At 46.1% G+C, this 25305-nt stretch overlaps 1 protein-coding gene across 3 annotated transcripts in view; it reads right to left on the reverse strand.

Annotated features, from left to right (window-relative positions):
• Positions 1 to 9208: 9208 nt before the first annotated feature.
• LOC134936567 (volume-regulated anion channel subunit LRRC8C-like) overlaps positions 9209 to 25305 on the reverse strand; it is a 124066-nt gene continuing 107969 nt past the window's right edge. For all 3 annotated transcript variants that reach the window (XM_063931653.1, XM_063931652.1, XM_063931654.1), the window contains exon 4: positions 9209 to 9415. In XM_063931653.1, coding sequence (XP_063787723.1) covers positions 9407 to 9415 — 9 coding nt within the window. In that variant the 3' untranslated portion in view covers positions 9209 to 9406. The remainder of the gene's footprint in view (positions 9416 to 25305) is intronic.

Raw genomic sequence — 25305 nt, forward strand, 5'->3', positions numbered from 1 at the left:
GGTACCCGGAACTTCAAGAGATGCTCACGGAGGATCCGTGGCCTCTACCTCTAAGACGGGACCTGCTTCAGCAGGGACCGTGTCTATTCCAAGACTTACCGCGGCTGCGTTTGACGGCATGGCGGTTGAACGCCGAATTCTAAAGGAAAAAGGCATTCCGGAAGTGGTCATTCCTACACTGGTAAAGGCCAGGAAGGAGGTGACTGCACAACATTATCACCGCATTTGGAGGAAATATGTTGCGTGGTGTGAGGCCAGGAAGGCCCCCACGGAGGAATTTCAACTGGGTCGATTCCTACATTTCCTGCAAACAGGATTGTCTATGGGCCTCAAATTGGGGTCCATTAAGGTTCAAATTTCGGCCCTGTCGATTTTCTTCCAGAAAGAATTGGCTTCAGTTCCTGAAGTCCAGACTTTTGTAAAAGGAGTACTACATATACAGCCCCCGGTTGTGCCCCCAGTGGCACCGTGGGATCTTAATGTAGTCTTGGATTTTCTCAAATCCCATTGGTTTGAGCCGCTCAAATCGGTGGAGCTGAAGTATCTCACATGGAAAGTAACCATGCTACTGGCCCTGGCTTCAGCCAGGAGAGTATCAGAATTGGCGGCTTTATCATATAAGAGCCCATATCTGATTTTCCATACGGACAGGGCAGAACTGCGGACGCGTCCTCATTTTCTGCCTAAGGTGGTGTCAGCGTTTCACCTGAACCAGCCTATTGTGGTGCCTGCGGCTACTAACGAGTTGGAGGATTCCAAGTTGTTGGACGTGGTCCGGGCATTGAAAATATATATTTCAAGAACGGCGGGAGTCAGAAAGTCTGACTCACTGCTTATATTGTATGCACCCAACAAGATGGGTGCTCCTGCTTCTAAGCAGACGATTGCTCGTTGGATTTGTAGCACAATTCAACTTGCACATTCTGTGGCAGGCTTGCCACAACCTAAATCTGTCAAGGCCCATTCCACAAGGAAAGTGGGCTCATCCTGGGCGGCTGCCCGGGGAGTCTCGGCATTACAACTCTGCCGAGCTGCTACTTGGTCAGGGACAAATACGTTTGCAAAATTCTACAAATTTGATACCCTGGCTGAGGAGGACCTTGAGTTCTCTCATTCGGTGCTGCAGAGTCATCCGCACTCTCCCGCCCGTTTGGGAGCTTTGGTATAATCCCCATGGTCCTGACGGAGTCCCCAGCATCCACTTAGGACGTTAGAGAAAATAAGAATTTACTTACCGATAATTCTATTTCTCGTAGTCCGTAGTGGATGCTGGGCGCCCATCCCAAGTGCGGATTGTCTGCAATACTTGTACATAGTTATTGTTACAAAAAAATCGGGTTGTTATTTGTTGTGAGCCGTCTGTTCAGAGGCTCCTAAGTTTGTCATACTGTTAACTGGGTTCAGATCACAAGTTATACGGTGTGATTGGTGTGGCTGGTATGAGTCTTACCCGGGGTTCAATATCCTTCCTTATTGTGTACGCTCGTCCGGGCACAGTATCCTAACTGAGGCTTGGAGGAGGGTCATAGGGGGAGGAGCCAGTACACACCACCTGATCCTAAAGCTTTATTTTTGTGCCCTGTCTCCTGCGGAGCCGCTGTTCCCCATGGTCCTGACGGAGTCCCCAGCATCCACTACGGACTACGAGAAATAGAATTATCGGTAAGTAAATTCTTATTTTTAAATCTAAAATCCCTAGACCTGTACTTGAAAAGATTCAAATTCAAGATGGAATCGCTCCGAGCGGTGATAGCCTGCCTGGAAGGGGGGGATTTTATGGTGTCACTGGACATAAAGGATGCTTACCTTCATGTCCCCATATATCCCTCTCATCAGGAGTACCTGAGATTCGCGGTACAGGATGGTCATTATCAGTTTCAGAAAATGATGGTGATCCTGCGCAAGCAAGGAGTCACGATTGTCCCATACTTGGACGATCTCCTGATAAAAGCGAGGTCAAGACAACTACTGGAGAACGTGTCACTCTCTCAGAGAGTGCTTCAGCAACAGAGTTGGATTCTCAATCTGCCAAAGTCACAGTTGGTTCCGACAACTCGACTGACGTTCCTAGGCATGATACTGGACATGGAACAAAAGAAAGTTTTCCTCACGTGGGGAAAAGTCCAGGACCTCCAGAGCATGGTCCGAGACCTGCTAAAGCCGAAAAGAGTGTCAGTTCATCAATGCACTCGGGTTCTGGGGAAAATGGTGGCAACTTACGAGGCCATTCCCTTCGGCAGGTTCCATGCAAGGACGTTTCAATGGGATCTTCTGGACAAATAGTCCGAGTCCCATCTACAATTATCAAAAAATAACACTGTCCCCCAGGGCCAGGGTGTCTCTTCTATGGTGGCTGCAAAGTGCTCACCTTCTAGAGGGTCGCAGGTTCGGCATTCAGGACTGAATCCTGGTAACCACGGACGCGAGCCTCCGAGGATGGGGAGCAGTAACCCTAGGAAGAAATTTTCACGGACTGTGGTCAGACCAGGAGTCCTGTCTACACATCAACGTGTTGGAACTAAGGGCCATATACAATGGCCTTCGACAAGCGGAGGGTCTTCTTCGCAACCTACCGGTTCTGATTAAATCGGACAATGTTACAGCAGTGGCTCATGTGAACCGCCAAGGCGGGACAAAAAGCACAGTCGCAATGATGGAAGCCACCAGGATTCTTCGCTGGGCGGAAAATCACGTAAGCGCTCTGTCAGCATTCCGGAGCAGACTTCCTCAGCAGACACGATCTCCATCCAGGAGAGTGAAGACTTCATCAAGCAGAGATAACGGGTCTCGGGGGAGTTCCTCAAATAGACATGATGGCATCATGCCTCAACAAGAAGCTGCAGAGGTATTCTGCCAGGTCCCGGGACCCTCAGGCAACAGCAGTAGACGCTCTGGTAACACCATGGGTATTCCAGTTGGTCTATGTGTTTCCTCCTCTTCCTCTCATCACAAAAGTGTTGAGGATCATAAAACGTAAAAGAGTACAGACAATTCTCATTGTTCCAGACTGGCCTCGAAGGGCCTGGTACTCAGATCTTCAGGAGATGCTCACAGAAGATCCTGGGCCTCTTCCTCTGAGAGAGGACCTGTTACAGCAGGGGCCCTGTCTGTTCTAAGACTTACCGCGGTTACGTTTGATGGCAGGGTGGTTGAACGTCGGATCCTAGCTGAGAAGGGTATTCCGGAGGAGGTCATACCTACTCTAATAAAGGCTAGGAAGGAGGTGACGGCAAAACATTATCACCGTATCTGGCGGAAATATGCCTCTTGGTGTGAAACCAAGAATGCTCCTACGGAAGATTTCCATCTGGGTCGTTTTTCTCCTCTTCCTACAGACAGGAGTGGATATGGGCCTAAAGTTAGGATCTGTTAAAGTACAGATTTTGGCCCTGTCGATATTCTTTCAGAAGGAATTGGCTTCTCTTCCAGAAGTCCAGATTTTTGCCTCCTTTTGTGCCCCCAGGGACACCATGGGACCTGAACGTGGTGTTACAGTTCCTTAAATCACACTGGTTTGAACCCCTTCAAACGGTGGAGTTGAAGTTCTCACCTGGAAGGTGGTCATGTTGTTAGCCTTGGCATCTGCAAGGCGTGTGTCAGAATTGGGGGCCTTGTCTCACAAGAGCCTTTACTTGATTTTTCATGTGGATAGAGCAGAAGTGAGGACTCGTCCTCAATTTTTACCTAATGTGGTGTCTTCATTTCATATGAAACAACCTATAGTGGTGCCTGTGGCTACGAGTGACTTGGAGGATTCCAGGTCCCTGGATGTAGTCGGGGCCTTAAAGATTATGTAGCCAGGACGGCTAGAATTCGGAAAACAGAAGCATTGTTTGTCCTGTATGCTGCCAACAAGATTGGCACGCCTGCTTCGAAGCAGACTATTGCGCGCTGGATCTGTAACACGACTCAGCAGGCTTATGTTACGGCTGGATTGCCGTTACCGCATTCAGTAAAGGCCCATTCCACTAGGAAGGTGGGCTCTTCTTGGGCGGCTGCCCGGGACGTCTCGGCATTACAGCTTTGCCGAGCAGCGACTTGGTCGGGTTCAAACACTTTTGCAAAATTCTACATGTTTGATACCCTGGCTGATGAGGACCTAGCATTTGCTCAGTCGGTGCTTCAGAGTCATCCGCACTCTCCCGCCCGATTGGGAGCTTTGGTATAAACCCCATGGTCCTTACAGAGTCCCCAGCATCCTCTAGGACGTAAGAGAAAATAAGATTTTAAACCTACCGGTAAATCTTTTTCTCCTAGTCCGTAGAGGATGCTGGGCGCCCGTCCCAGTGCGGAAAATCTGCAAGACTTCTATATAGTTTATTGCTTACATAAGGGTTATGTTACAGTTAGAATCGGTCTTGGACCGATACTGTCGTTTGTTCATACTGTTAACTGGTTATGTGTATTCCAGGTTATATGGTATGATTGGTGTGGGCTGGTATGAATCTTGCCCTTAGATTAACAAAATCCTTTCATCGTATTGTCCATCTCCTCTGGGCACAGTTCTCTAACTGAGGTCTGGAGGAGGGGCATAGAGGGAGGAGCCAGTGCACACCATACTAGAAAGTTCTTTTAGGTGCCCATGTCTCCTGTGGAGCCCGTCTATACCCCATGGTCCTTACGGAGTCCCCAGTATCCTCTACGGACTAGGAGAAAAAGATTTACCGGTAGGTTTAAAATCTTATTTTATAGCTTGTCCATTGGAAGAAACACCCTCTGCTGTCGCATGTCAAACAGTGGACCTAGGAAGACTAGTCAGAGTAGGAACCAAATTCCATTATGTTCTTGTGGCCGATTAGATACAAATTCCCATAGCCATGTTCCAAAATTTTGTGGGACTCCTTCCTAGATGAGTGGTGGCATTGCAGCAAAGGGAGGACCAATTTTATATTAGTGTCCATGTTTTTGAAAATTGATGCTTTCCAAAAACACATAAGGGTGTGCTGTATGGTTGTCCATATATTTTTAACCATATAGGGGTAAATGTAGTAGCCTACAACTTGCAGGCATCAGTGAGTCTGGCCGTTGTTTAAAGTGGCAATCATTTAAGAGGCAAAAGCAGGTTGTTTTTGCCTTTTAAATTATTGCACTTTAAAACATCAGGCAGTCTGGCCAGGATGTAGCTGATGCCTGAAAGTTGCAGAGTGGACCTGATTCAGGTCCTGATGTTACTGCGGTGCATGCCGCAAAGTACTGATGTTTGGTACTTTGCACATTCACCAGACCAGTTTCCCAAAACTGAGGTGTGTCACCGCAGTTGTGGTGGAGTGCCGAGGCCAGGATCTCCATTTCTTGATCACCTTGTTACATCTGTGGCAGCTGGCTTGTATAACCCCATAGGTCACGCAACCAGCCGATCATGTTGCAGATGATACGATGCTGTATCCTAGGATGCAGCTTGGTTTACATGCAGGAAATGTGATGCCTGTTTCTGCTGTGTTTACAGAGCACACAGGAAAATTACACAATTAGCAATGGTTGATCAAGGAGCCTGAGTCTGATTTGTACACAATGCCAAAGTACACACAATTAAGCGATTATCGGCAGACTATCGCACTGCCCATGCACCAAGGTACCTTTGCGATGCCTATCACAGTGAGTATTTAAACGCAGATTGATTGATTGATAGGTAGGTACCATTTAGGGGAGATAATAGGGAGTGGTGGCAAAAACACAGGTGTGTCAGTCATTTGTTTTTTTTGGGGGGTGGTTCTGGCTTCAGTTGCCATCATGTATGTAGAGAAACTTGGTGACAGCATTGCTACTGCCGCAGCCAGTTTGAGTGACCACAGACTCTATCAGGTATTTAATGCTCCTCGTATCTGCGTTGATGCTGTGTATTTGTACTGTAATAAAAGCACTGGGAAATTTATAAATGGGAGATATGTTTGTACTAGGTTTCTGACCTATATGTCTGTTTCTGCAAAACAGACTTGGTTGGATTTTGGGCTTTAGTGGTTGGATTTTGGGCTCTAGTAAACGACAGTTAAGGGTTCCTGGGGGTATGGATGGAGAGAGACGGTGCGCTCCATCCATTAGGCCCATTTTAAGTTTTTAGCCTGAGAGGAGGCTAATTAGTACCTGTACCTGTATCCTACCATATCCTACCACCGACCATGGGACCACTTTACTACTCAAGCTCCTACCACCAGCACCTGAATACCTCTTACTGCTGTGTTTGCATAGTCACACTGCTGACACACCTGATGTCGGTGATCGCCCACTGGTAATTAACCAGACCTTGCATCGGTAGCTGACAGAGAGCTTGGAGATGCCCAATTCAGGCAAAGAATGGGACTGAATGTGTTGCAATCCTGTGTGTCGCAAGCTGAAGAATCAGTTGTCTTGAAGGCAAGATGTTTATGGCTCCAATAGTGTTTAAAGAAGACTCATTCCCTTGTGCATGGGGGATACAGCATACAAGATGTTACAGCAGTTACATTTTTTTATGTCGCAGAAAGTATATACAAATCAGTGCTCACAGCCCTCTGTATCTTACTCCAACATACAGTACCACAGGAAGTAGCTCCGCATTGTTGTCTTTACCCAATCAAGTTAAGTACATGTGCCTTGCATGCCCAAGGCATGATCACCTTTAACATTGTCCCCTGTGATCACCTTTAACATTGTCCCCAATGGATCATTCATCTGTGCCTTGGCCCACCAGTGGTATTAGGAACAGCCCAGGTTCCGACTTGCTTGAGGTTAGGAAAAAGTTCCCTCCAAAACTACTTCCAGGAATTTGCTAAGGGATCAAGCCTGCTACTAATCCTGAATCCAAGCTTCAGAGATGGGCCACCAAGCTCCCCAGCCAGAGTCTTCTGCCCACGAGTTTTAAATCTATCATCTTATTAATCTTGCTTTTTTTTTAACAGATGCCTGTTGTCTAACTGAAGTTGAGACTGTGCTGCCATTGAACATAATCAACTTTCTTTTCAGGGAAGGCATACATCCTTCCTATACCCTTTGTGAAAGGAGGTCTGACAAAGGAAACTATATTACACACAGGAACAGATGTCATATTTCTTCTGTAGAGGACAGTGAAATGATAAGAGTCTTTAAAACTTGAAATAGTTTATGAAATAGGCCTGTTATATTAGCCTAAATCAAATTGTACAGAAATATTGGTAATAATATTCCTATAGTACAAGTTGTAATTTATTTCCTGTTTTACTACCCGTTAAAAATAATTTTGGTAATGTGTAACGGTACATGTCATCACTGTTTCCTATTTTGTTTTCTTGTTATTGTTTGTTCTGTTCTGTAAAATCAATAACTACCACTTGATTTAAAAAAAAATAAATTGCAAGGAAAATAAATTTTTATGATCATCCAAGAATAAATTAATCAGAATTCTATAATTTTTTGCCTTATGCATTAATGAAAATTAATTCTTGAAAGTCCTTCATTTAGTATGAATTATCCAATTATCCTTTGACTATGTGTTATAAAAAATCTGCGCATATATAGAAATATACAAATTCAAATACTCCCCTGGTGGGTAAATTGATATCTAATGGTAATTTTTGTTTATAAAAAGAGAATTTGAACTAAACATTAAAATACTTATAAGGGCAATCAAAATCCCATTATTTTTTCTTTCATAGCCTTTTAAAGTATACTGTAAGGTTCACTTTAATAAAAAAAGGGACATGATAACTCATCTGTCTTAGGTTGAAAACTTATTGAACCCATTTTTTTTTATTGAGCCCTCCAAAAAATAAGTATCAATTTAAGGAATGTATAATTACTCTCAGAGTCAGACAAGATTGATGAAACTTTTTTTTCTGAAGTGTCCATCTTTTGATTGACAAAGGGTCAACATTTCAAAGTAATATGTGGATTAGGCACTGGGGTATATTTACCAAAAGGTTAATTTTGAACTATTTCAGATCAATTAAAAGCAATTTTCATTGATGTTGGGCTACACACTTTGACTAACATTTAAAAATGAATATAAAAAAATCATGTTGGTAAATGTGTGTTTTATCCCTGTAAGCCCATTATAGATTTTAATTGATCAAAATTGACCTTTAGTAAATATACCCGCGAGAAGGGAATCTTTTTCCAGATACACCTCACAAAAAAATGAAACATCAGGCGAGGCATTTCCAAGTAATTTTTTTTTAAACTTTGACCCTCTATATCTCAAAAATGATGAGGCCTAGGGAAGAAAAAATGTACTTGTGTTTGTAGCTATGTGGTGGTATTTGGCCCTCCAAATAAATTCAGTTTGTGAAATTTTCCCTAGACAGATACCTTTGTTATGTTTCTTTACTATTAAATGCATAACTTTTCCAACTGTGCAAGCTAGTGTATAACTAGCCCTTTGGATGTCGCCGTCCGTTCATCCCATTGTTATGTTTTTGGAAGAGTAATGGACCATGTCACCTTCAAACTAAAACTATCCTCACAAGTGGTGGTACAGACTTGAACTCTTCCCAAATTGGGCAAAGGGGCATATTTAAGTTTACCCCACAGCTACTTGATGTCTGATAACCATGCAGCTTGGGAAAAGGCTATTCAATTAAATAGCCTTTCCCCGTGCCCAAAATCAGGGATTACCACATGGAAACTCACTGATTCTGTGCAAAAACTGAGGAAACAATGAGTTTCCCTGCTCCTGAACCCAAGATTTTGCCTAATTCTCAATGATGTTTCCTCACTGCTCCTGAAGCTGCAAGGAAAAGTACACCCTCGTGGGATTCACATGTGATTGAATGCTCGCTAATTGGATAGGGCCATGTGGTTAATATGCCCAATAGATGTCAAAAGTGGATAGATCCAGGTGCTCGGTGGGCAGGCTGAACAAATTAATGAAATATTTCTTGACAGCTATGTGGTGTGTATGTGCAGCCCTGGCCCAAACCAAAGCTTATTAATGCATTAGGTAATCCTTGTGAACTCATGCACATGGTCCGGCCAATTTGATATAAAAAAACACCCTAACTGACTGACCATCAATATGGCCACACATATGCCAAAATCATTAAGTAGTTAACAGAAGTTATGTTGCAAATCCTTTAGTCATTGGCTGTATGCTATGTACCAGATGTAGACACACTCATTGTGGCTACATCTAGGTGCATTTGTATCTAATTTTCTGCAGCCACGTACACTTCTAAGATGTTATGGGCAACACAACCACCTGTCTCTTTTAGAAGCTTTAGTAAATTGACCTCAAGTATCATGAATAATAAACTACATATATATTCATTTGTTTTTATTCTACTGAAAGAAATTACTGGTTTGAGATTTAAAACACAAGTAAACTATATACAGAAAGATCAGTTTCAGAGGTTTTTTTAGGCAAATAGAAATCAAATGTTGAGTTTGAACGTCTCGGTGTCTATAGTCTGCATTGCTTCTTCTGTGTGGAGTGAGATATTCTTCTGACTTCTGATTGCTAAGCACTCTGTAAAGAAATGAAGGTTTAGAAGCGGTTTTGCTATGGTGCTCTTCTCATATCATTAGCTTTCTTTAACTGCTGACTCTTAGGTGTATATATTTACTATTGGGCGGTTTGACAAAGCTGCTAAGACCGCTGTTTTTGCAACCCGCAATAGTAATTAATGCTAAAATGCCCTGATTTAGCATTATAATTATTTACTATTGCCCTTTGAAATACATTAGTCAAAGATGCCGATAACTGGCGGCTTTGTAAACCCAACAGACAGTAAATCTACCCTGTAGTCATTTTTATAGTCTGTCTTTATCTTTCTCATCACCCTCTTCATTACAAATATCAAATGCTAGCAGCTATTTAGTAAAGAGATCCTAATTATTCAAACATAATGGTGGCCTTGTCACTGGGATGATACATTATATTACAGTGGCTTATTCTTTCCCTTAGTACACAGTTAATGAAACCCTTGTTCCAACAGGCCATGTTTAAAAGTGAATTTCACCTTATGACCATCAGTCTATAGCAGCCAAGGGTAAGCGCCTCCCCTGTACCTAGAACACTCCAGTGTGGGAACTAGGGGCTTAAAACTGACACCCAGAGGGCCAGGAGAGACTTGAAATGGTATCAGCTAGGGACTACTGTATTGTGCTGGACTGTTGCTGTTACAGAGGAAGAACAAAGTGAGTGTAGTGCAGAACTTCCACGTTGTTACATTCTCCATGGTTATATTACCCTCTAAATCACTGCCCCAACTTATTAGTTTCTCTTGGACCCTACACAAAAGGAACCTCTCAGCATATGTCAATGGTTGTGCCATTGTTATGTGTTTGACCTAAAATAACAATGGTATTCCCACTTACCAGGCCTGTAAATTTCTGTATAAAAATCCGTGAGTCCGGGGCGACATCAGGCTACAATGGGGGAGTGACCATCATCATTATTAGTGCGCATTTGTGCTAGCCCTGTACTGTGTGCAAAATATCCGCCTGAAATCGCCGGATCTCTGCATATGCTCAACTCTGAATAGTCCGCCATTCAGCAGAGATGCATGTATATGCCTTGGGTGCCCTCTAAAGCATGCACAGATGCAGCTGCTTTGTGTGTTACTGATTCAGGCCTTTAGCATTTAAAAGGTGCATTGCATTTGTATTGGGTATACTACTTTCAGTCACAGCAGTGTAGCACCTGTTAATGTATTTGAAAAACACCAGTTCCATACTTACCCTTTCCACACCTCCATTCTCACATTGCCGTTGGGTGTGGTATATTTTATCTTGCCTAACCCTAACCTCCTCTCTCGTAGCTTAACCCTCCCACTACTGCCTATAACCCTCCCCTAGTGCCAAACTCAGTGGTTCTCAAACTTTTTTGAATCACAGCAGCCTAGAAAATCACAATTTTTTTCCCGGGGATCCCGGAATTTTGACCAAAAATTGCCCGGAATTCAATCCCGGGATTGGAGTTTTCAATCCCGGGGATTTCGGGATTGGCCATTTTCCTTTGTTTTTTCTAACTGGGCAGCGTTGAGCGTCCTCAGGAGGCTCAGACACTGCCCTGATCCCCCTTCCCAGCTCCCCTTGCACCCAAGTCAGCTTGATGACAGCCGCACGGATCTCACATGAGCAAGTGGACTCTCCCACCTACTCATCCAGAGGATTGTGAGTTGGCTGAGCTGTGCGAGGGGGGTAGAGGAACATTACAAACAAGTTAATTTACAGAGAACAAGCCAATCCCGGGAATCCTGGGATTGATCATTTCTCAATCCCAATTCCCAGGATTTAAAAAATGGCCTGGGATTGGCCACACTAACGGCACCCCTAGGCCAAAAGTTTCTTATTTAGAAATAAAGAAAAAAATAATTAATTCAAGTAAATTGTGTTTATATGTCATCCTTAGGTCAGTTATGTGGTGAGGGACAGGATTTGCTTCTGTTTGCCCACATATTTTATGACTGGCAGCCACAAACACTGTTTTTGCCTATTACATTGACCATAAATAATTTGAATTGGTCCTGGAACACCAATCCAAGGCACCCCTGCAAGAGCCTCGTGGCACGCCAGGGTGATATGGCACACAGTTTGAGAACCACTGGCCTAACTCTAACCTCCCATAGCCTAACCCTAACCCTCCCTAGTGTCTAACCCTATTTCTCCCCCTAGCGCTTATCCCTTCACCTAGTGCCTAAGCCTAACCTCCCCACTGTAACCTAACCCTCTTCCTGGTGCCTAACCCTAACTTTCCGTAGCCTAACCCTCCCTGTAGTACTTGTCATGGACCCCGGCCACCCCACTCCCCGGATACACCAATTTCAGAGTTGCGCCAGTGCCGGGCGAATCAACGCCGCCACCAGCAATGATTTTTCAATGTACTGCGGACGTTGCAGGTGTCCTTAGCTTTACCTGTAACCACAAATCTCAATATCTCATGAAAAAATAGGTAACATGGACTTCGCTTGGCTTGGATTCAAGAACACAGCAGTCAGAACTAAAATTATATTTTTATTATAATTAAGAAATATATTCGGGATTACAAGGGTAAAAAGATTACAAAGAATATAAGGAGTTTTAGAAAAGATTAACAGGTTACTAGCAATCTCAATAAACAAAAAGGGAATAAAGAAAATCAGAACCTAATTACTCTTACGTAGTGCATTAGTCCTGTGTGAGGAAGCTTCACAAGAAAGTAGACATTCATTCAGGCATTACAATATAGGAAAAAGGGTGCAGGTGCACCATACACCATTAAAATAATAACAACCGTAATATTCAAGGTTCCTGGCATATATTGGCCAGTATATGAGCCTGCCCACCTACTTTACAGTGACCCCGTTGGACAGGTCCCTAACACTATAGGGGTTCCCCTCTGGGGCGCAGAGCACCCCCAAACTACCCCAGCCATACCACCCCAGGGCATCACACAGAAAAGGGATAGAAGTGAGAGATCAGTGCTAGGCAAATGAAAGAGGCTGAGAGTGTTAAAGACAAAAAAACGGAGGACAGCAGTAAGGTGTCAGAGTGTTAGAAAGTGAGGTTAGCTGATCAGTGTTACAACTGACAAGTGTAAAAGATATGTGAAAAATGCTACATAAATGTAAAACAAACACAAGGTGATATCTGTGTTAAAAATAAATGCCCCAGGGGCGTGGCCACGGCGCTGAGCGAGTAGGAAGCAGGTTGGTGGAGCTCCCCGGACGGATAAATCCTGAACCCATCCTGGGGCCCCTTCTGAGGCTCAAACCCGGCCGGCATAGAGCGCTGTCTGTGGGGTGGCGGCGGGCATCATTTGCGGCCCTGTTCCGGAGCTCCCAGCCCGCGCCAGCGGCCGCCCGACTCCTGGGCCTAGGCCGCCAGAGGATCCCCGGGCTCAATTTGCACTACACAGCCGCGGGCGCGCGCGCACGCACGGACCCGTGGCGATCGCCGGGATTTGGCTACCCCTGTGCCTGGGTTGAGCGGCGCCCCTCACCTGTGTCCGCTGGTTGATTCTCCCGGCCGCTTCTGCCCCCCTGGAGCCTGGAATCGTGCTCCTTGTACAGGGAACGGAGAGACTGCATGATCCGTCGGCCATCTTGGCTGCAGCTTTCATCACATATCCTGCCTGTGTGACTCTATGCATTTGTGGGGACTGCAGGGCTGAGGGATCTGCTCTGGGCATGGACTGTCCTGTCCTCGTGGAACACTATATATCATACATTATCATATCGACCCGGGCCCCTTTGGCCCCCCCCTCCGCTGTACTCTCCTGTTGGATGCCCTGGAGTGCTGCTGACATTATACCTCCTCCCCTCTGCTGTGCTTTCTGACACTGAATACGGGGACCTTGAGTGCTACCTGAGCCTTGCTATCATGGTGAAGGGTGGCCAGAGTGCGGCGGCGGCTAAATTGGAGAAGTATGCCCGTCAACCGGCTGCTCAGTCGACTCCCCCGGCTGGGGTCGACTCAGGCGCGGACGTGCAGCCACCTCCTCCTTCCATTCAGCAGGTCCTGGAGGCCATAGCGGCCAGTGAACAGCGTCTGTCGGACAAAATGGAGAAGGTGCAGTGTGACCTATCCTTATTACGCCAGGATGTTCAGCGGGTCCGAGAGAGGGTGGGAGAAACGGAGACGCGGGTCTCTAATTTGGAAGACCTCAGCGGCCCCCTCCAACGATCTGTTTCTGCAGTCACACAGCAAGTCTCTACACTGCAAACTAAACTCCTGGATATGGAGGGACGACTTCGCAGAAACAACGTAAGATTTGTGGGCTTGCCTGAGAAGGAGGAAGGGGCATATCCTGAGGACTTCCTGGAATCCTGGTTGAAAGAAGCATATGGCGCTGAATCCTTTACATCCCAGTTTGCAGTGGAGCGGGCGCATCGGGTACCGTTCCGGCCTCTGCCCCCAGGCGCCCCTCCGCCGACATTTATAGCCAAGTTTTTACACTATAAAGACCGAGACTCTGTTCTGCGCCTGGGTCGCACGAAGGGCCCCCTGGTTCGAAATGGTGTCCGGGAGTCAGCATTTCCAGATTTCGCTGCGGATGTCCAAAAAGACCGGGCCCAGTTTCTGCCTGTCAAGCGGCGACTTCGCGACCTGAATCTCCCCTATTCGATGCTGTTCCCCTCTCGGCTGCGTGTGGTGGCGGACGGGGAAACTAAGTTCTTCAACACTCCGAGGAAGGCGGCGGCCTGGCTGGACAGATATGCTCCGGGTGCCCGCCAGCTGGCTCCGGACTGACGCCCAGCTACCTTTCTCCATGGGCCATCAATACGCAAGTATACGTCCGGGGAGTTTCCCCTGGTCATGGTTGTTCTGGACATTGTTGAGCAGTGACTTTACATACAGTATTAAGGGTTTCTTTCCCTTTGGGTCTGTTTGCTGCGTATAGCACTGTCGTAGGCTTTCTTGGGCTACCAGAGTTGGTGGTTTGTTAGGGATATGTGTATGCCACAGTTCGGGGAGGTATACGGGGAGGGGGGATGTTGTGGGGATGCTGTTTATTTTTCTGGCATGTTTTTATTTCTGTTTTGTATTGTTTTCTGTTTTTCATATGATGGCCTATTCTTATGCGAGGTGAGGTTGTGCTATTTAAGGGGTTATGGGTTCCGGGGCAGCACTTTACAGGGGCGGGTGGGAGCCCGGACAATGCGGTTGCTTGGGCTATCACAAGGCGCTGCGTCTCAGTATATGCATGGTGCGACATGTCTGCTTTAAAGATTTTGGCATGGAACGTCCGGGGCATTAATAATAAAGTAAAGCGGTCCCTGGTATTTAAAATTATTAAGAAATATGGCCCGGACGTCATCTGTTTGAGCGAAACTCATTTGGAGGGAAATAGGCTGTTGTCGCTCCGTAGGCCTTGGGTGGGCTGGGCGTATCATTCCTCTCACTCCTCCTCTTCCAGGGGAGTATCGGTAATGATACGGAGAACCGTACAGTTTGAATTGATCACGGTAAACACTGATCCATACGGCAGGTTTGTGTTTATGGAATGTAAGCTGAACTCCCGTGCTTTATTCATTTTGTCTATCTACATCCCCCCCCCCCCCCCCCCCGTTTTCATATGATGTCCTGCAGAAAGCTGCATCGTTTATTGCTTCATCCCCCCATATTCCTGTTATATGTCTGGGGGATTTTAATAACGTGCTGGATGTCTCCCTGGATAGATGGAGGTCCTCTCGAGATCCGGGGGCGGGAGGTGGCCAGTCGACTTCTCCCTCTAAGTTCGCGGATGTTATAGATAGCATGCAGTGGGTGGATGTTTGGAGAGTTCGGCACCCTACACTTAGACAGTACTCATGCTTCTCTGGTACGCATGGTACATTTTCCAGAATCGACCTGGCCCTGGTCTCGCCCGAGCTTCTACCTAGTGTAACGGAGGCGCGAGGGGTGTCTGACCACTCGCCCCTGTTGTTGTCTTTTGATGTGGAGTGCCGGAGGGGACAGTCTTACTGGAGGTTGCATCCATCCTGGTTGATTCAGTTAGGAGAATGCCCAGAGATACAGTCCAGGTGGGAGGGCTTTTTTGCGGATAATGTGGGCTCAGCCCCGGTACATGTTGTCTGGGACACATTCAAAGCATATCTGCGTGGTACGCTGATTGGTAAAATTGCTACCCGTAAGTTAGAGTACAGAGCGACGGAGCGACAGCTAGAGTATGACTATAGGGATTTAGAAACCAGATATTTGGCGGAGGGCACCTCCGCACTAAAGGTACGGTGGTTGTTAGCTAAGGAGGCTTGGCTGGCTTGCCTCGCAGACAAAAATGCACGATCCCTTTTGTTCAGGGCAACCAATATATATATGCAGGCGGACAGGCCAGGTAGTCTATTAGCTCATTTGGTGCACTATGACCGCCCTGGGAATACGATAGTGCAGATGTCTGGCCCCGACGGCTACATTGTGAGCAATACCCCTGACATGGTACAGCTGTTCCTGTCGTACTTTAGGGAGATCTATGATTCTCAGATGCCGTGCTCCGAGGGAGACTTAGATTTATACTTGTCTAATATAGCCCTTTCGAAGCTTCCCCCTGAGGCTAGGGACTCTCTAGACGCGCCCTTGACTTTAGAAGAAGTGACTGCGGCGATAGGAATGTGTCCCGGTGGTAAGTCTCCGGGAAGTGATGGTATTCCCACCGAGCTGTACAAACAGTATGTGCAGTTCTTTGGCCCAAAACTGCTTGAGACGTACACGGATATATTTGCCACCAACCAACTTCCTCCCTCAATGTCCGAGGCCGTTATTATAGTACTGCCAAAGCCCGGCAAGGACCCCGAATTGAAGTAGTCTTATAGACCAATCTCCCTTATCCCTACCGATGCCAAGATCCTGGCAAAAATCCTCGCGGTTCGGCTCAACCTGGTTATCCAAACTGTAATACATCGGGATCAATCTGGCTTCATGCCGGGGAAATTCACGTCCATCAATTTGCACAGGCTCTATACTGTATTACAGGCTCCACATGATTTCCCCTCGGACGCGGTTGTAGTTTCGCTGGATGCGGCTAAGGCCTTCGACAGTGTTGAATGGTCCTACTTGTGGGGAGTCATGAAATATATGGGCTTTGGTCCTAATTTCATACAATGGATCAAACTACTCTATCAGAACCCACGTGCCAGGATCTTGGTCAACGGCTATATATCCTTCTCCTTCACCTTGACTAGGGGCACCAGACAGGGATGCCCCCTTTACCCCGCCTTATTTGCCATAGCCATCGAACCCATGGCTTGTCTGGTGAGGTCGCACTCGGACATTGGGGGAGTTGTTACAGGCCCCTGCACTGATAAAATAGCCCTTTATGCGGATGACCTGTTGTTGTTCTTACATGACTATGCCGTGGATATGCCTGTAGTGCTGCAGGTCATAGAGACCTTTGGCGGCTTCTCAGGTCTCTGTATAAACTGGTCCAAATCATTTATAATGCCCATTATGGGTTCTCCTCCCCAGGTACCGAAGATACCCCTGCCGCTGTGCTGGACAAGCCAGTTTAAATACCTGGGGATCCAGGTTACTAATGACCCCTCGGACTTTATACCCTTGAACCTTGACCCTCTTGTACACATGATTGTACGCAAGTCGAGGGCCTGGTGTAAACTCCCACTTACAATGACGGGTAGGGTTAGCCTTATTAAAATGATAGTTTTGCCCAAGCTACTGTATGTTTTTTCACAATCCCCTGTGTACGTCTTTCCGGCCTTCTTTAAGAAATTAAACAGTATATTGACATCACTGATATGGGCCAATAAAAGGCCTAGAATAAAGTTGACTACCCTTACTAGACAAAAGGCAGACGGGGCCTTGGCTTTGCCTCACTTCCAGCTGTACTACTATGCGGCCCAGCTAGCTCACATTGGCATTTGGGTACGGGGTGGAGAGGAGGCTGATTTATGTCGGGCGTTTCTAAGGTGCTATTACCCGGACCTTTCCCCGGCGCAGATTCTTGTGGGAGGAAGCGCTTCCCGGCTGTCTCCTCCTATTATTTTTCAGGCCATGAAGATCTGGCTGGCCTTGACAGGTATGTTTGGATATGATGGTATGGACCCGGATACTCCTCTTTGGCACTCCGCATCGCTTTGTGAGATGGGGTCCTTGGAGGGTGTGGGGGGGTGTGGGCCCCATACTCGGTGACTTCCATATCCCAGCTGTATAGCGACGGTGCTCTGAAATCCTTTCAGCACTTAAAAGAGGAGTTTGGTCTCCCAAACTCTTACTTTTACAGATATTTACAGCTCCGTCACGCCTTACAATCACAGTTCGGGGATTCACCCCCGGCGCTCCTCCCCTTCTCCATCAAGATCTTTTTATGTGCATTGGGTCGGGTCAAGGTGATCTCCTTCACCTACTCGTACCTTCTTGCAACAATACATGCAGACCCGCTCTCGACCCTTCGGGAACGTTGGGAGCATGATTTAGGCCCTATAGATGTGGAGGAGTGGGGGGTCGCACTGGGGAATTCGAGCCAGGTCACCAAATCACTGCGGTTCCAACAAATTCAACTCTTTGTACTACACAGATCGTATATGACGCCGAGCAGGTTGGCCAGATTCGGGGCCGGTGGCGCTGCCACTTGTCCTAAATGTGGGACTGCTGGCGGATCATTCTTGCATCTAGTGTGGGAGTGTCCGTCCTTGCAGGTGTTTTGGGCTGGGGTCGGGTCGATACTGGAACATACGGGGGTACCGAGAGTCATGCTGACTCCGGGATTCTGCATTTTGGGGGTGGGAGGGCCTGATTCTGGGCTTCGATGGGAGGGATTGTATGCTCGTAGCATTTGCGCCCTTGCTAAGGTATGCATAGCGCGGACATGGATGGCCCCACATTCTCCTACGATGTCTGCATTTAAAGCCTTGGTGAATGACACCGTACTGAAAGATCGGTATGTCTATATGAAAAATAATGCTCTCTCTAAATACGGGAAAATATGGTCCTTCTAGGTCAATTCTATATACTCCTCCCCTGCCCTCAAGCTTTGAGACATTTTGCACCTTCACGGTGGCCTGGTTATATGGGACTTGTGTAAATGGCCTGGGCCCCTCCTCCCGTATTGGTATGTACATTATGCGGATTCTGTACCTCACCTCGCACGACTACGAGACTATAGGCTTGATGGTATTGATTTGTTTTATTCTGCTGATGTTTTTTGTTTATTATTTATTATTTATTTTGTTTTATTTCTTTTGATAATTATTGTTATTTTAGGCACCCTTGTTCGGTGCGCTAGGCCATGTTTGGCCTTATAGTTGGGGGGTTAATTGAGCTAGATTGGGGAGAAATTTGAAAATGTTTTACGAACGTGTTGATATTTACCTTCAGACTTCAGAAAAACTGTTTTTGTGGGTTGTTATTGAGATAGCCTTATGTCTGCCGGTCATGCTTAAACCTATGTGTATATGGTGTGGCGGGACTATGTAAATTGTATAAGTTGTATAATGTCACCCGGATTTCCCGGTATACACTGAAATGTCTGTAATTCTTCAATTTTTGTTGAATAAAAATACTCTATTAAAAAATAAATAAATAAATAAATAAATGCCCCAAAGTGGTACAGCCAGAGCAATCCAGGGAGTTCCACACCCCAAAAGTTCAGCCCAAACTGACTTTGAATATAATTGAAAGGATCTTACCTGTGCCTTGTGTGCAGTCAGCATGTGCTGGTTCCCTGTTTAAAAGCCTGAGAGGCAGTGGGTGGGGTGCTAATACAGAAATGAGGGTGTCCACTCCCAAGCCCTCAGGTGTGTATACACACACACATAATATAGACTATATTTTGGAGAGGGGGCCTGGACTGCTCACCCTTGCTTCTTATAATGGGATGTGCTACCTTGCTGGGACTTAGTACAGGTTGAGTATCCCATTTCCAAATATTCCGAAATACGGAATATTCCGAAATACGGACTTTTTTGAGTGAGAGTGAGATAGTGAAACCTTTGTTTTTTGATGGCTCAATGTACACAAACTTTGTTTAATACACAAAGTTATTAAAAATATTGTATTAAATGACCCTCAGGCTGTGTGTATAAGGTGTATATGAAACATAAATGAATTGTGTGAATGTAGACACACTTTGTATAATGCACAAAGTTATAAAAAATATTGGCTACAATTACTTTCAGGCTGTGTGTATAAGGTGTATATGAAAGATAAATGCATTCTGTGCTTAGATTTAGGTCCCATCACCATGATATCTCATTATGGTTTGCAATTATTCCAAAATACGGAAAAATCCGATATCCAAAACGTCTCTGGTCCCAAGCATTTTGGATAAGGGATACTCAACCTGTACTACAATATAGGAAAAAGGGTGCAGGTGCACCATACACCATTAAAATTATAACCTTGTACCCTTTCCTAATGCCCTTTCCTGATGTGGCTGCCTGCCCCTCACCCACACAGGCTCTGAGGTGGGGGCACCTTACACTGCAGGGAGGAAGGGAGGAGGAGGGGGGTTGGTTTGCTGGGAGCCACCTTCTCGACCTGTAGGGAATCCTGTCAGCTCATTATCTCTGATACCACAGACATTTTCAGAACTATTAATGATACCAGTATTCAACACAGTATTATCATCAGGAGCATGTTTCCCCACAGAAATTTCACGCTGAGTGAAAATAACGATCCACCTTTTACCTGGCTCCTGCTGGTCGCCATCATTGAGGCACATGGTGCTCCAACCAATCTCTGACCCTTGATTATTTGTTGAACTGACACCAGACAGCTCATTATTATCACAGACGCTTGAAAAAATAGGGTTATCACATATCGTTGCATCAGTAATGACATCACCATCATTCATGCAGGTGGAGTGCGTTCACCCCAAACCAGTTTCAAGTACTTCACTCTTAGGCAAGTTGGGTAACACACATATGGGGACAGGGTCCCCTATCCCCACCTCGTGGTAAGATGCCTGTGGAAAGACAGGGTTACATCCTATCACAATTATCAGGGTGGCACGCAGAGCCGGATTAACAATTGGGCGGGTGGAGCTGCAGCTCCAGGCCCCCTATTGTAAATAGGCCCACAGGACGCTGAACAACACCACAACCTGTCTGAAACTCTGCCGGCCTTGTCTCCCCCGAATCCGCCCAAGGCTCCACCTCTCCCATCTAAGGTTGCTTACCTCAGTTATGGACTGGGCTGCAGGGTGAATCCCCAGTGTTGCCCCCCCCCACACACCCAACCCCCGCTTTGTAACTCTGCCCACTAGCATCGGGGGCAGGGTCGGCTGGTGATTGACCCAGGAGAAGCTGTATACAGTACAGCACTCAGTGCTTCAGCTGCTGTGCAGCGCCCAGTTAACTTCTCTTCTGTAACACTGAGGAGATTCCTGATCAGTGTAGGAACTCCTCAGCAGTGTCTGCTGTGCTCCTATTGGCTGAGAGACGCACCACACACAGTCACTCAGCCTGTCAGCCTATCGGAGCACGGACACCAAACCCTCCCCCTCGCACACACTGACTGTCCAGACATGAGGATGCTAGATGAAATTGCGGGAAGAACAGAAGTTCAGGATGAGCGTGGATAATAATGGTTAGTCAAGCGTCAGTGTCAAACACTATATATGTGTTTAGTACTGTAAGTGTAATAAATCACTTTTATAAGTGTGATCTCCCTCACCCAAAACCTGCATGTTCCTTTCTATACTCTGGATGTAGCAATTCCCCCTGTAACCCCTGTTCTACAGTATGTAAGGTATATGTGTATATAGGTTGGCACTCGATATCCTGGCTGTCGGGATCCCGGCGCTCAGCATACCGGCGCCGGGATACCGACAACTATTTTCCCTCTTGGGGTGTCCACGAGCTCTTTTGCACTTGCCCCACTGCCGGCATTCCAGCGGTTGGGATACCGGCACCGGTATGCTAGGCGCCGGGATCCCGACAGCAGGGCAAGCGTAGTAGACCCTATCCATACTATGTATACAGTATGTTCACTGTATGTTATGTATGTGTATTCTATGTCTGTGTACAGTAGTATGCTATGTATATGTTATATACAGTATATATTAGAGATGACTGGGTCCAGCTTTCTCAGAACCGAGCCCACCGGAACGTAGGGGATCCAGGGCGATCTGAGCAACCACTCGGATGTTCATGCCTGCCCTTGGGATTCTGCTGTCGGATCTTGAGGTTTTGCCTCGGGTGCCAGTCCCATTGAATTCAATGGACTGACCGCTGATTGGCTGTCATGGCTCTCAGCTAATCATCACGTCCCCATAGACTTCAATGAGGCAAGCTGGCGGTCCCCTTACACTGCCGACACTCCCGCCCACACTGCCAACACTCCCACACTGCTGGCACCACCGGCACTCTCGCACCCCATGCACTGAGGACATCACCAGCACCCCCACAATGCCAACACCTCCACAGAGAGGACACAGCCCGCATCCCCTCACTGCCGACACAGCCAGTACCATGCACAGAGGACTCAGCTGGTATCCCCGCACTGCAGACACAGCTGGCACCCCCGCACTGCCGACATCTCCGGCACTCCCACACAGAGGAGACAGCTGGCATCCCCACACTGCTGACACTGTATTTCACTCACATTATATCTGACCCACACTGTATCCGACCTGCACTGCCTGTACCTGCACTGTATCCAACCCATGCTGTATCCGACCCGTACTGTATCCAACCTGCACTGTATCTGACCTGCACTGTCTGTAACCCACACTGTTTCCAACCTGCACTGCATCTGACCTGCACTGTCTGTAACCTGCACAGACCCCCAACTGTATCCGACCTATACTGTATCCGACCAGCACTGTAACCTGCACTGGATCCAACTCGCACTGTATCTAACCTGCACTTTATTCGACCTGCAGGTGTGGAACACTGTTTTTATCGTTGGGGCGATTTGGGGGAACTGCTCAACAAAAAGGCTGATTGATCGGGGCTTTACATGGGTGCAGAGTGCCAGTCATCAGTGACCCAGGGCCCCCAGGAGGGAGGTACAAATCGGGCACTGTGAATAGGCATGTGATGGGGGCCTGTGCACTTGTGTAGGGGGCATCCACTTCTGCTGTTGCTATTTTACACATGGTTTAGGTTTTCTTTGCTGTTTGTTAACTACTACTACTTTAGAGCAATGAAATTCCACTTATGATTCTTAGTAAATTTCTGTGTTGTCTTATTTTCTATTGAAAGTACTTGCGAGGTGGTTTGATTGTTTATTTCTAATACATTACTAATTTGCAAAAATGTTTAAACAGAAATAACTGCCGCGTGTTTGTGCTGCTGCTCCTCTGCTAAGTTTAGCCTCTCACATGATGGTCTTATTTAAACTACTACATACAGCAAGGCATAGGTAGCCTATGGCATTTTTCAGGGTACTCTATAGAGCTTTGTATTGTCCCTTCCTTTAGATGCCCACTTCACCAGTGCTGTAACAAGGTATTGTTACGTTCTGTGTAAGGTTCCAGTGCCAATGACACCTCTGCCGACTCCAGTAGGTAAACACTGCATGCAATACCTGTGATCCAGGTACCCTCACCCTTACACCCTGTCCCTGCATACTAGTACCCTCACTGCTACACCCTGTCCATGCATCCAGGTATTGTCATCCCTACACTCTGTCCTTTCACCCAGAGACTTTCACTCCTACCCAGTGTCCCTTCATCCAGAGACCTGCTCACACCCATAGCAGCACCCAGTCCAATATTCTCCTTGACTGCCTATTCCTCAGACCTCCATTCACATCCTCACTCCTATCTCCTCAGAGTCATCTCCTCTCAGTCTTACCCTGCACTGCCCTGTGTCACACACCCTGGCTGTGATGTCCTCTGTACAGTATTTTATGGTGGTCGCTGGAGTACTTTCTATAATATGGCATTTGTTGCAATGTTCTTTGTAGTGTATGTAGGTCACTTTATATGCTTGGTATATTATATGGTGATCACTGTGATGCTCTCTCTATTATAATTTGGTCACTGTAACGCTCTCTTTTTTATGTTGCAGTCACTGTGATGCTCTCTGTATTATATGGTGTTCACTGCAATGCTCGCTGTATTATATGGTGGTCACAGTGATGCTCACTGTATCATATGGCGGTCACTGATGGCTCTGTATTATATGGTGGTCACAAACTTTTTCTTGTTATAGCTCCATTATTACAGTAAGTTGATGAAGGTAGACACTAGCTCTGACCTCCATGGAGGTAGCTACAGCCATGGCACATGTCACACTCCCTATGTAGACCACACCCATACCGCACTGGTCACACCCTCGCAGCACTTGTCACACCTCCTGCCGAGGCACACAATAGGCCCTTCATAAATTTTAGCTCCAGGCCCATGTGGAACTTAGGGAAGAAACTTAGTGTTTAGGGTGCGCTATCAATAGCAGCTGGTATGGGGGTGGTAAGTCCCCCTGAATACTTAGAAGAACAACAGAAATTTACCAGCGCTTGCTGTTATGAACTAAATGAAAAAAAATGAATATCTGAACGGTTTATATAAAAAGAATGTACATTTATTAAATAAACAATTGTTAAAAAGAATTTAGTGGCCACATATAGACCTGCATAAAATGATGTTATATGGGATATTCCGTCCGTGCTGGCAAGGATTCACTGATTTCACTCTAATAAATTGGATTTCACTGGAAAGTACCTCATTAATCGGTTATTTGCACGTTCCGATGATTTAGCAGTGGGTTAATCTCAGTGGTCAGTGTGCAGTAGGTCCACCTTGTGGGGAATCACAGAGTTCATCCGGTTCCAATTGTATCCACAGTGGGTAAGGCACAAAAAAGCAATTCCAAAGTTAAGAGTGACCAAGTGTGCCAGCGTAGGTAGTAGATCCCAACAGGCAGGTGAATGTGGAGCAGGCTCAACGCGTTTCGCTGGTGTCTCAAGTCCAGCTTCCTCAGGAGCATATGTGTGATGGTTATCAGGTAAGCCATTTTATACTCTATTGAGTGGTGTAATTGATCGCACCTGACACACAACTTTAAAAATAAGAATAAACCGTTCAGAATAATGTAGTGCTAATAACATAAGGGGAATTCCCATTGGTCCCAATAATAGAAAGTACATGCAAATTCAAATAAATAACTTAAATAACAGATTTCTTTTATATTTATATGGGTATTATGTATTGTATATCTCCGATCATGTGACCAATGGGGTCACATGATCGGAGATTGCCCAATCATATCGAGAAGGACAATTTCATCATATTTAGAGCGGTCACGTGACAAGTATAGCGTGACCGAACCTTATTTGTACCGTGATGGATTCAATGTAGTATATACGGTCACGTGGTTATTCTTATTTTTAAAGTTGTGTGTCAGGTGCGATCAATTACACCACTCAATAGAGTATAAAATGGCTTACCTGATAACCATCACACATATGCTCCTTAGGAAGCTGGACTTGAGACACCAGCGAAACGCGTTGAGCCTGCTCCACATTCACCTGCCGGTTGGGATCTACTACCTACGCTGGCACACTTGGTCACTCTTAACTTTGGAATTGCTTTTTTGTGCCTTACTCACTGTGGATACAATTGGAACCGGATGAACTCTGTGATTCCCCACAAGGTGGACCTACTGCACACTGACCACTGAGATTAACCCACTGCTAAATCATCGGAACGTGCAAATAACCGATTAATGAGGTACTTTCCAGTGAAATCCAATTTATTAGAGTGAATCCTAGCCAGCACGGACGGAATATCCCATATAACATCATTTTATGCAGGTCTATATGTGGCCACTAAATTCTTTTTAACAATTGTTTTTAAATATGTTTATTTAATAAATGTACATTCTTTTTATATAAACCGTTCAGAGATTCATTTTTTCATTTAGTTCATAACAGCAAGCTCTGGTAAATTTCTGTTGTTCTTCCATGTGGAACTTAATCTGGCACTGGTGGCACGGGACACATTGTTGCATACAGCATTCAACCCAACTATTGATA

This window comes from Pseudophryne corroboree, chromosome 6 (genome assembly GCF_028390025.1).
Source record: "Pseudophryne corroboree isolate aPseCor3 chromosome 6, aPseCor3.hap2, whole genome shotgun sequence".
In the NCBI taxonomy this organism is placed as follows: Eukaryota; Metazoa; Chordata; class Amphibia; order Anura; family Myobatrachidae; genus Pseudophryne; species Pseudophryne corroboree.